Genomic DNA, 13,540 nt, shown 5'->3' on the forward strand with positions numbered 1-13,540 from the left:
AGCCAAACAGGAAAATGACACAATTATAAAAGAAATATAGTCTCAAGACACATGGTTTATTAAAAGAGAGAGGAATTAGCTACAGTAGGAGTAAGAGATGAGAGAGGACAAAAAGAAGATGAAAGACATGGTCCAGACAGAGCACAGTAATGCTACTGGTAACACTAAGAGCACAATAACTTTTATCAAATTGATCCTGTGGGTCACACAATACTGTGCACTAAGAGGAGTTGTGCAGTTCTTTCTTCACACAAACACACATACATGGTTGAGCATTTTTGGTTGTTGCACAGATTGTTAGTTTAAAAGAACAGTAACACATATCAGTTATATAAATATATTTTGTTGCCAACTCTCACTTAAAACAAGTTAATAGAGGGAATATCATAACAAAGAGAAGGGGATTATGGGCCTTCTTTGTTTAATATAATTGAAACATAATGATATTAGTTTTAATAGTGTAGGCAGGGTCTTTTTATCTGGAAGCCAGGGAACCTGACATTGAGCATATAAATGGTTTTCCCAGAAGCACCTGCCTCTACTGCCTCTTTTGCTTCTTTCTTCCTTTAGATCTGGGTTGAAGGGACAAGAAAATGGGAGGGAGGATTTCAACCCACTCCCAAATCTGGCAAAATGGAGCAGATTTTGAATCTAGAAGCAGGTTTAAGTCCCCTGTTCTGGGAGTTTTACAGATACAGATGCTGGAAAAGGTTGTGCAGTCCTTACAGGACCGGATTTGTGGAGAGGCCACCCGGGCCTAGGGCGGCAGGATTTTAGAGGGCGGCATGCTGCCCAACCACACCCACATTGGTTCAGAAACACTGGGGATGCGCAGAGATACTATAGTTTTTTTTTAAATTTCCCCATTGCTCTGGTCCCGATAATGAAAATTTGAGCGAATAAAAGGGAGGGGATGGGGCCACGAGCGACAGCGGGCCTAGGGGTGCCCACTATATAAATCAGGCCCTGAGTTCTCGGTTAGAAGTGAAAAACACCTGCTCCACCTCTGTAAGGATCTAAGCAATACATGCACAATACAATGCAAAATGACTCTTTTGAGATCGCAAATAGTTATCTGCAAAAATGGACACAATTAAGTGTATTGACTTATTTGAGCCCTAGCCTTAGCACTTACTAGCACTTACTTACTAGCACAAAACATCATTGCAGCCATGCATTTTGTCAGATGAATCTTGAGCTAGAGTCCTGCAGTGGGACAAGCACTCACCAAATACCTGTAAAGCCTTTAGGAATCAGGTGGAAAAGCCCTGAAGTCCCAGCAAATATAGTAGGGTAGCCTGCAGGCACCTATAAAAGTTAAAAAAAAAAACCCTGAGCATACCAGCAATCTTAACTATTAGTGACATCATTTCTGGTTCTCCTATCTGCCACGTCCCAAAATAAATACAAATCACCCCTAAAGACCCTTTTCACTGGCAAAGCAGAGTGCGCTTTTTTCCATTATAAAAACATTAACTGCAGGTTATGACTGCGACTGCACAACTCCAGTGAGATTGTCTTGATTCTAATAGTTTAAAGGGGGTGTTGTGCTAATCTCGTCGTTTTGTCTGGATCTCAGTGTAGTTGCTATATCTCAGATACTGGTGGTGGTCATTTGAGTCTTTCATTGTCCATCTGAGCTCATCAGTATCAGCTGAACTAGAAGTTCCAGCATCTACCAAACAGCTGAAGAGGAATAAGGCCAACTGTATGATTGGCAAGGGCCTCTGATTTGCACTGATATATTTACTGTATATAGTCACATTGCCATGATTTAAACACTTCCTGTTTATTCCACCGGTATTTTCTTCCAGAAAAGGTGGCAACCCTAATCACATCAAAGGGTATAAACTGAGTTAATACTATTTTTAGACTTTGATCCGTACTACCCTTAAAATACTATACAAGTAAATGGACAGCTTTGTAATGTACCTCCAGTGAGCTGGTGGCGAGCTTTGTGTCCACACATTGACAAATATGGTATATATATCTAGTGATGGGCGAATTTATTCGGCAGGTGCGAATTTGCGCGATTCGCGAAACGGCCGCGGAAATTCACCAGTGTCAAAAAATTTGTTAAAAACTGCGCCGTTTCACGAAGTTTTCGACATTTCGCGAATTTCGCTGGAAATTCGCAAATTTTTCACAAATTCGCCCGTCATTATATATATCAGCCCTTGACTGCAGTAACTAATAAAGCCAGCGAATAAATTTGTGAAACGGCAGCGAAAATTCACCAGCGTCAAAAAAAACTTGTAAAAACAAGATGCCGGCGCCGTTTCACGAGTTTTTCGACGTTTTCACGAATTTCGCTGGAAATTCGCAAATTTTTCACAAATTAGCCCATCACTATATATATCAGCCCTTGACTATAGTAACTAATAAAGCAATTGTTTTCCTAATTTAAAATGCGCTATACTAATAAAGCTAACTGCTGATTGGTCATTATGTGTTACTGCATTGATGCCCATTAGTACAATGTTCATACATAAGCCTGAGTATTGATCTTTTAGCCTAGCAAGAAGACAAGAAATGAATTAAAAAAAAGTGAATAATTAAATTGACTTCTTGTTAAACCATTTCATAGCTGCTATTCTGTAGTTTCTACTTCTGTATCAGTCAATAGATCTTTCTGTGTGGTCAGGTAGAGTGTAGAGCAGCCTGTGATCTGCTAAACGAGGTTTGGTTGTATGTATTTAAAACACAATAGAGTTAAAATCCCTAGAGAAACGGTGCTTGTATATTACCAGCAAAGGAAAAGTCATATTACGTTCCCGGTTCGCCATGATTCACACTTTGTTGAACAAATGATTTGTTCCGCAATTAGCCTCTAGCTGGGGAGCTTATTAAACCGAGAGATCCCCAGGGATCTGAGGCTTAAGGTCAAGGAAAAAGTGTAAATTACCATGGTTGGTGGCGAAGAAATGCTAGAGCTGCAAGCTGAAAATGTACATGTATGGAACGCAAGAGTCAATAGGAGTCTATTTAAACAAACACAAGCTGTGACTGTCAGTAGTCTGCTATTACGTGTAACCTTTAGAGCTTCTGGTGGATGGTGGACTCCAGGCACATGTTGAATTACTGGGAACAGCTGGTTTTCTTAAAGGAATAAAAGAACAAAATGAGATACACCAAAAGACACAACGAGGAGGTATAATCCAGCCCAAGTTCCCATTTAATAAAACAGTTTGTAAATTGCAAGGCAGGCACCTGCCTAGATATTTGGAGAATACTTTGCAATATCTCTCACTAGGAAGCCCTATCATTTTCCTGTTAACATGATAGTCACTAGGCAAGGATATCTTTATATCTGTTTGGTACCTACTGTGCAGTTTCTGAAAAGACCTTTCTCCATAGGCAACTTATAAAATTTAGAATGTGGTATTACATAGAAACATGCAGCTATGGGATCGATCTATCTATCTATCTATCTATCTATCTATCTATCTATCTATTATCTATCTATCTATCTATCTATCTATCTATCTATCTATCTATCTATCTATCTATTATCTATCTATCTATCTATCTATCTATCTATCTATCTATCTATCTATCTATCTATCATCTATCTATCTATCTTTCTATCTATCTATCTATTATCTATCTATCTATCTATCTATCTATCTATCTATCTATCTATCTATCTATCTATCTATCTATCTATCTATCTATCTATCTATCTATTATCTATCTATCTATCTATCTATCTATTATCTATCTATCTATCTATCTTTTGTCACGATCGCCGCCCAGAGCAGTTCCAGGAGCTCCGGGCGGCGCGTCCTCCCCTGCCGGCGTCGCTCCCAAAATGGCGGCGCCCATGGCCGCCACGTGGGTAGCGGCGCTGGCGCGATGACGTCAGCGCGCCGACGTCGGCGCAAGGAGGCCAATGACGTCACAATGGCGCCAAATTCAAAATAAAAATGCTACCTAGACGCCAGAATGGCGCCCAAGTATAGGAAACTTTCCCTAAGTGTATCCTGGGTTCCCTGTGAGCTGATATTGCTAAATCTTGTTCCTGATTATTATCTTGACCCTTGCCTGGACTTTGCTGTTATCTGCCTGCCCCTGAACTCTTGCCTGGATTCTGACTACTCTTTGGATTAACCCTTTGGACACCGCGACCTTGCTCCCTCAAGAGGGCTTCCTCCTCGATCCTGACTACCTCCCTGGAGGGAGCTCCCGGCTCCCTGACATCTATCTATCTATCTATCTATCTATCTATCTATCTATCTATCTATCTATCTATCTATCTATCTAGGATCTAGGGTTCTTTGTAGATAACACTTTGGGGTCCGTTTACTAAAGTGCGTTAAAAATATTCGCACAATATATAGACAGAATTTTCGCCAAATATGTTATCGCCAGTTTACTAACCTGCGGTAAATATAAATTTGCGAATTTTCTTGCGCAAGAATAATTGTTCGCCAGTTATCGCATTTGCTGAAAATAACGCTACGTACACATTAACGCATGGTTTACTAAACAGCGAAATGTGCTAAAGACAAAATTAACGCCAGAATATTCGCAAACTTTTACCGCCACATATGAAGTGGCGTAAAAGTATTTTTTCTGCCAGAAAATTCTCAAGGGGCAGGAAATATCCCATAATAATGTTTTTTTTTTACCCATCATTCTTTGCTGACAGGAGAGAGATCTGTAGCTATTGCTGACAGGATGTTTTGGCTTCTGCTTCTATCTGGTGCAACAGCAGCAGTTTCAGCTCAGAGTCGTATTATTGGCAGTGGCATCACAGTCCAAGGATTCGTCAGCCTCTACACTTTTTGGTTTCATTGGGATTGGCTACATTAAACTGTGCATTTCTATGAAGCAAAGAGATTGACTGGTATCATTTCCTATGATTCTATTGGCAGAAGAGTTTATATGATGCAGACATGTTTGATTGGTATTACTCTGGTGATGTTGTTGGATGGTATAATCATCAGTCAATAAAGTTTATAAGTTTTGAAGATGCATTTCTGGCCATAAATGTCACAGTAAAAATTGCCATAATAACCGCCATAAAACAAGACTATTTTATAGCATAAATATTCGCAAAAACGTAATTTTTCGCCAGAAAATTCGCAACTCGCTAAAATTACCGCTAACGTAAGCTGGTTCCTTAACGTAGTTACCGCAAGTGATCGCAATGACTTCTGAGCGCATCGCTGTTTAGTAAACTTAGTCGCTGCGAATATTCTGGCGTAAAAATATTCTCAGCGATAACATGCGGAAACTTAAAGTCAGATTTACCGCACTTTAGTAAACGGACCCCTTAGTCTAATTCTGGGCAGTGTCATTCTGTGGCTACTAAAGCAAATAAAGTTCTGTCTTGCATAAAAAAGGGCATTAACTCAAGGGATGAAAACATAATTATGCCTCTTTATAGGTCCCTGGTGAGGCCTCATCTGGAGTATGCAGTTCAGTTTTGGACTCCAGTCCTTAAGAAGAATATAAATGAGCTGGAGAGACTGCAGAGACTAAGTGCAACTAAATTGGTTGCAACTAAACGTGCAACTAATAGACAAATAGCAGGGGACCTTTTTACCCATAAAGTGGATCACCGTCCCAGAGGCCACCCCTTTAGACTAGAAGAAAAGAACTTTCATTTGAAGCAACGTAGGGGGTTCTTCACAGTCAGGACAGTGAGGTTGTGGAATGCACTGCCGGGTGATGTTGTGATGCTGATTCAGTTAATGCCTTGGATGATTTTTTGGACAGACATAATATCAAAGGCTATTGTGATACTAAACTCTATAGTTAGTATAGGTATGGGTATATAGAATTTGTATGAAAGTAGAGAGGCGTGTGTGTATGGATGCTGGGTTTTCATTTGGAGGGGTTGGACTTGATGGACTTTGTCTTTTTTCAACCCGATTTAACTATGTAACTATTATCTATCTATCTATCTATCTATCTATCTATCTATCTATCTATCTATCTATCTATCTATCTATCTATCTATCTATCTATCTAAGCATCTTTTGTGTGGTCTGTAAAGTTTAAATCAGGGTTATTTTTATGGGTTACATAAAGAGCTCTCCATATAATGAATCTCTGTTGAGCAACAGTTGTACTATATGTAGGAAATGTGGGGACAGCAGATAAAGTAGGGTAAGATGACAAGAGTAGAGCAAGATGGCTACAGTGGCACTTAATAATGGAGTTGCCCAATCTGCAACCCTTCAGTTGTTGTTGAATGTCACCTACAGCAAATGTAGGCTCATAGGTGTGACAGTTATAATTGATAAAAAGCCCTTTGTCATTTAATATGATCAAAGATGTTTGTGTTTTGCTGACATTAATAACAAGCAATGGATCTACATTTCAAAAACAGCAAGCTCACATATGCTTTGCCCTCTGTGAACTCAACTTAACTCAATACCATCAGAAGCAGTCATCTTTCTGCCCACTTATCCATGCCCAAATAGCACTAATAAAGGTGGCATGAGATTTACACCTGATCATGGGAAAGTCCAGCTAGAAGGACTGCACTGATTATATTTACTACATTTATTTAAAGTGTACCTGATGATTTGTGGAAAGGCCACCAAGTCCCTGGCCTGGGGAAGCAGAATATAAAAGGGCAGCATGCCGCCCAGCTTAATCACAATGGGTTCAGAAGCACTGAGGACATGTGGGAGATTTGCTAGCTCTTTAAATCTTCTGCATGCCACCCCCATGCTCCGTACCGTCGAGATATGGTTTGCAGATGCATGTACAGTTTAGGGGCGCTCTATGTATCAGTCCAGCCCTGTTCCTGATAACCTTAATTTAAACAAAAAGATACACTGAAAAGTGAAACAACCAAGTGGTCCAGGGAACAATCACATGGATATTAGGCCGACACTGTACTTATGTAAATAATACAGAAAGAAAAGAATTTATTCTATGCTATGTCACTGTCTTAGGCTATCTTAGTAACTGTAGGGCTACCAACAAAAGCTGTGCCCTCAGAGTAGCAACAACCATTTTACCTTTTGTTTCAATGGTACCTGGAACTGTTCTTAGTAAAGGTGGGCTTTCTAACATGACATTTATAGGAAATGACAAATTTGTGTTTTTCTTACTGCAGTCTTGACGTCTGATGCATTGCACCCCTGTGTTCAATCATCATGCTCAGGTGAGATTTTTTTGTGGTAGAACATGCCAGTCGACTTTCATCCCATATGTCTAATTGTCATCGCTCCCATACAAACACAGGCTTAAGTGAGCTAAGCGTGTACTAGCCATAGTCTCTGCATAACTGCATGCGTGTCTGTGCAGAACATTATGTCATTTTGTGAGTGCCACTTTTCAACCTCATTACAAATTTTATGGATTTGACCACGATATGATTGCAGGAAAGCAGTAAAGCATAATCCATTCTATAGTCTATTATATTCAATATAGAGTAGCGTTTCAGGACAGATAGTAATGCATCCTATTGGGAAGCCACCTAGATGCCAAGTTTGTAGAAAGATAGTGCTATTGTGTGCGAATCTATGAAATTTGGATACATCACTTGCATGTCACTTCTGCCCCATTTTATAAATTGACACCATTCTATGTAACGTGTAACCATCCAGATAACCTGTGTTCTCTCCACCATGATGTTCTCTTTTCCTTTCAGTATATGTAAATGTTTTTCCTTTGTATTGTACAACTCCCACTCATTTTCACATAAACACCTAATTACTCCACTTTGAAAGTCTATTTGTCTGTGTTTGATTTCTATATGGTATATGATTTAAACTTCACACAATCTCACTTTCAGTATGACAAATGGGTAGCATGATAATTATCCCCATTCTGCAATAGCGTTTCTCTCTCAGATCTCCAGGATAACAGAAAGTAATGCACATTAGTACAAAGAATGGTACCTAATACGTAATTATACACCTAAATACTTAATAAACGACATTATGAAACGTGAAAGGATTTAACAATGTGAATCTGATGGAAATGAAATATGGACATTGACTCTGATGAATTCGATCGGCACAAGGTTGGCGTGAGAATGGTTTTACACAGAGGAAAGTTAGGGAAAGAGATCATGTTGGTAGCTAGAAGACTGATGTTTGAGAGAAAAAAGCATTAAACTTATTAGACAACACTTGAAAATACTAATCTTGTGCCATTGAGCCATTTTGTTTTTAAAGGGATACTGTCATGGGGAAAAACATTTTTTTCAAAATGAATCAGTTAATAGTGCTGCTCCAGCAGAGCATGACCAGGGGCAACTGGGAAATTGACAAAATGTCTAGCCCCATGTCAGATTTCAAAATTGAATATAAAAAAATCTGTTTGCTCTTTTGAGAAACGGATTTCAATGCAGAATTTTGCTGGAGCAGCACTATTAACTGATTCATTTTGAAAAAATAATTTTTTCCCATGACAGTATCCCTTTAACTGATCAATTCTGCGTTGATGACTTCACTACTTACTTCTGAGCAAGAGCATTGTTGAGGAAACAGTTGAGCTAACCTGCATCCATTAATAGTCATGAACAGAAGAATTACAGAGGAGAAACTCCTAGAGAATGTCAGATAGAGTATAAAGGATCGTCACTAGGTGTAGAGACTCATACTTCAATAGCGAAGTCAGGTTAGAGAAATGTAAATTCTTTTTTGTAGTGCTACAATGTATGCAGTGTTTTAAAGTATTGAAAGAAAGAATTGTTTTTATATACTGATGAGGCTAAATAGGTAGGACAGATAAAGGATCTGTTATTAGGAGACCCATTATCCAGAATGCTCCAAATTCTGGAAAAGCCATCACCCATAGACTCAATTTTAGCCAAATAATTACAATTTTTAACAATGATTTCCCTTTTCTCTGTAATAATAAAACAGTACATTGTACTTGATCCAAACTAAGATATAAGTAATCCTTATTGGAAGCAAAACCAACCTATAGGGTTTATTTAATGTCTAAATGATTTTCTAGTAAACTTGAGATATGAAGATCGAAATTATGTAAAAATCAGTTATCCTGGAAAACCTCAGGTCCCAAGCATACTGGATAACAGATCCCATACCTGTATAGGGAACTTTATTAACCCTATTTTACCCCTCAATGCGAGCTCAATCAGTTGTGCATGGATATACAGTATCTAATTCTATAGATTGAAAAGGAAATCATGATATTCTGCATATGCACTCACTGGGAAAAGTTCCCCGACCCTCTTAGGCTCACAGTATAATGCAACCCCCTCCCTCATCTTATTCTTCCTTATTCTGGAATATAAGGTCCCTCTGCTTTCCAGAGTATCTGTGTACCAAATATATGGAAAGGAGAGAGACATCAAAACCTAGAATCCATCACTTCACAATGGAACAAGATAAGGATTTGCATTACATTCTGAGCCTAAAGGGGGTGGGGAATAGGCCCCAGCAAGAACATAGAGAGATTATCATGGTCTCCTTTAAATACGTGGAAACAGTAATGTCTGTATAAAAAAAAATGTGTGTGTGTGTATGTGTAAAAGCCTCAAAACACTTCATCAAACAGGCAATGGAAAATGTAGGCTATTTGATTGAACTACTTCAATAGTAGGGGCAATATGAATGGTCGATTGATGAGACTCTTAGCAAAAAACAGACATTAAGAAGACATCGACGTATATACAGCAGCTTCAAGAAGTTCAGAGAAGAATGGATGAAGTACATGGAAGAAGCACAGCCATTCAATAACGAGGACCAAAGAGAGTAATCAGGCAACATTTTATGTGGATAAGGTTCCAGAAGATGAACTGAATTAATGATTTAGTGCTGGAATAGAGTGGAGAGTAGTGATGGGCGAATTTATTCGCCAGGCGCGAATTCGCGCCGAATTTGCGCGATTCGCGGCAGGCGAATAAATTCACGAAACGCCCGCGTCAAAAACGGGCGCCGGCGTCAAAAAACGAGACGCCGGCGCCGTTTTGCTAATTTTTCGCCGTTTCGCAAATTTCGCGAATTTTTCGGCGAAGCGAAACAGCGCAAATTCGCCCATTACTAGTGGAGAGATGAGAAAAATGAATCAATCTGGCAAGATACAGAGATATGTATATATGAGAGTATTTTTACTGCATTATCATAAGGTATATGGAAATGATAAGGAGATTTGGAGCATTTCAGTTGACTCAAGGAGATAATTTTTGTATAAAAGGCTCCTTTTCACTGTTGTTAGATGAGAAACAATGATAGTGTCATTTGTTCATTTCAGGGGAGGAGTAGAACTAAAGCTTAACTAAAGTAGTAGGCTAGAAATGCCACTCAACTTATACAGTACACATAGAACATAAATGTCACAATATAAGGCTGATTAGTAATTAATACAGATAATTACTACATGGCATCACAGAAACCAGTGCAACTAGCATCAGAATTTAATAATCAGCCTTGTAGCATATGGGGTGCCGTTTGTCCCAAATACATTCTGTATACAAAACTATCCCTAATACACAGAATTATTGTCTCCCATGGTATATAAGTATTTGTGACCATACACAGACAAACTCCATTCTGTACATTTTAACAAGCAATCTGTCGCACAAATGAATGACCTCCATGTAACAGACGCACTTATGTGTAGAGTTACTTACATCAGTTTATATTACAGACCAACCTTATTTTCTGCTTGATAATTAGTGATGACCCCTAAGCTTAGCTTCTCAACAGCTGCTCAGAGCCAACTGAGCATGTGAGTGTCACAGACACTTTCCAAGATGGTGACCCCCTGTGACAAGTTTGAAGTTCTGGATCATTGCTGCTATTGACAAGCTAAAACTTTAGGCTGGTACAATAAGTTCAGTATATAAAATATGGCATTTATAGCCATATTCATTTTTAAGGGTTACTTCTCCTTTAAGTGAGAATATCTTTGCTTTTAAACAGGTGACCAGTAAATGCTACCTGCTAATTGGTTGCTATGATTTACTGATCCTGGGCAAACTTAGTGCCTTTTATTACATAACCCCCAAGGTATGTTTTAGCAGAGGCAATTTTCAGTATCAAGTAGCTGCTACTAGTAGCTTTGTGCGTCTTTACCTTTAGTCACTACATCTAGACTCCAACATTGCTAAAGGCGAGTCTCTAGTCTAGAAAGCATATCCTAAGTTTGTAATAAGACATTTTCTAGGTTATTTTACCCTTCTCTGCATGCAGTGCAATTCCTGGGAGTCATGAATATACCGTTTTAAAGAATTTAGTTGTACAAAAGATAATGTTCTCTCTCTCCATTAGTAAAGGAAGATGTGCAATAAGGCAAGTAAATAACAAGACATTCAAGAAAAAACAAGAGACATAGAGTAAATAGTGTACAGTTCCTGGCAGCACTCTGAATGGGTGTCTTTGCAATAATTAGTGATGGGCGAATTTGTGCCGTTTTGCTTCACTGAAAAATTTGTGAATTTCCTGCGAAATGGCGAAAAATTCACGAAACGCATTGAAGTCAATGGACATCAAAATTATTTTGATGCATGTCAATTTAGACGCCCGCAACAATTTTTATACGTGTGCCTATTTTGTCCAAATGCATTAAAGTCAATGGGCGTCCAAATAATTTTGACGAGCAACAATTTTTATGCACGACTATTCTGACGTGCGTCCAAAATTTTTTTGCCACAAAAGATTTTTCAGAGAATTTTTGCAGCAGTTTCACATTTATTCACCGGCGGCAAAACTTGGAAATTCACCGTAAATTTGCGACTGCCGAATTTATTTGCCCATCACTACCAATAATATATGTAAAATATGATAAACCAGAAGAAAGATGAGAAAGATGAGAGGGATTGGGTGTTTAAATCCAATTAAACTAACACAATTTATATTTTTTCCTTCCTTCTTTTTTTCTAGTCACTTTACTGGACTCAATGTCTGCGATTGGAGATCTGGAATGGGTAGCCTATCCCCCAGATGGGGTATGTAAAATGATTTGAATTGTATTTTATGGATTATATCCACTGTATCACCGAATCCCTGCTAAATAGAGTTTACACTCTAATCCTACTTTCTTGGGTAAAAGACCTTTAACTAAAATTAAAGGCCCCCTTAAAGTGCAGAGATTTTGCCATTTCCTATATTGTCTCATGTTCTAAATTGATAGGGACCAGTAAGTACAGGACAGCAGTAAATCTTAATTATTTAATTTTTGAGAGCACCTTGGTGCTTCTTTGGCCCATATAGAGTGCGATGTAACTAAGCATGCACTAAGGCAAAAGTTGTATTTGGGCCCCATTTTAAATGTTTTATTATATCCTCTGCTAGCCTGATGTTCATGTCAAACTAATCTTCCTGTAGACACTGGTGAAATAATCACACCATAACAAAACTGCCCTTGGATTCCCAGTAACTACTGGGAAAATCAGAGGACATAAATATACTTTACTTTGAGTTCTGGTGTATTTGATATGGTTTGTGGAACAAAGTAACTGCTACTCCTGCATCCCAAGAAGTGTAACTGGAGAAAGGAACATTTATGATGGATGTCTAGGCTTACAATAAAATGGATCAATGTCTGATGTATCATTGTTAAGCAGATAACATTGTCCCTAGTGTGATTGTGGCAGTGATACTAATTTTTCATTTGTCAATGACAGTGGGAAGAGATCAGTGTAATGGATGAAAGAAATACACCCATGAGAACATATCAAGTGTGCAATGTTTTGGAGGTCAGTCAAAATAACTGGCTAAGAACCAGCTGGATCCCAAGAGGAAATGCTCAACGCGTGTACATTGAAATAAAGTTCACTTTACGTGACTGCAACAGCCTCCCTGGGGTTTCAGGCACATGTAAGGAGACCTTCAACATGTACTACTATGAATCTAATAACAGCAACCTGAAGTTTATCAAAGAAAACCAATATATCAAAATTGACACCATAGCAGCAGATGAGAGCTTTACCCAGGTGGATGTTGGAGACAGAGTCATGAAACTGAACACAGAAGTGAGAGACATCAGTAACTTGTACAAGAAAGGTTTCTATTTGGCCTTCCAAGATGTTGGAGCTTGCATTGCATTAGTTTCTGTTCGGGTATTTTATAAAAAGTGCCCTATGACTATCCGTAACCTTGCCCAGTTCCCGGATACTGTTACTGGTGGAGACTCTGCCCTGGTGGAAGTTAAGGGATCATGTGTAAATAACTCTGTGGAATTTGATGTTCCTAAAATGTACTGTAGCGCTGATGGAGGATGGTTAGTACCTATTGGCCGGTGTGCCTGCAAGCCTGGCTATGAAGAGAAGAGAGATGCATGCATACGTAAGTACACTCATGGTTCATTCTTATTAGTCTTTGTTCAATCATCCAAGTAATAACAGAGTGTAACATTTATGAACTCATAGGGGCACATTTACTTACCTGCAAATTTTAGCTTCAGAAGTCTGTACGAGACTTCACCCAACTACGTCAGATGTTATTTGACGACAAATATCTGTATTCATCTCAATGCACAATTACGTCTGGGCAAAAGAACTGTGGCCTACTTTCATCAGCGATGATTCGTTGCAGAAAATTTTTTATAACAAATTTTCTATAGCGTTCCTTCTTAGCGAAACTTTGTTAACTCACTGTAC

At 38.7% G+C, this 13,540-nt stretch overlaps 1 protein-coding gene across 3 annotated transcripts in view; it reads left to right on the forward strand.

Moving 5' to 3' along the window:
- LOC108717159 (ephrin type-A receptor 3) overlaps positions 1-13,540 on the forward strand; it is a 150,525-nt gene that overhangs the window by 14,954 nt on the left and 122,031 nt on the right. For 2 of the 3 annotated variants that reach the window (XM_018263983.2, XM_041563511.1), the window contains exons 2-4: positions 7,079-7,126; positions 11,823-11,887; positions 12,566-13,226. In XM_018263983.2, the coding sequence (XP_018119472.1) occupies positions 7,079-7,126; positions 11,823-11,887; positions 12,566-13,226 (774 nt within the window). The remainder of the gene's footprint in view (positions 1-7,078; positions 7,127-11,822; positions 11,888-12,565; positions 13,227-13,540) is intronic. The other variant, XM_041563510.1, reaches the window with a different exon arrangement.

This window comes from Xenopus laevis, chromosome 5L (genome assembly GCF_017654675.1).
Source record: "Xenopus laevis strain J_2021 chromosome 5L, Xenopus_laevis_v10.1, whole genome shotgun sequence".
NCBI lineage: Eukaryota > Metazoa > Chordata > Amphibia > Anura > Pipidae > Xenopus > Xenopus laevis.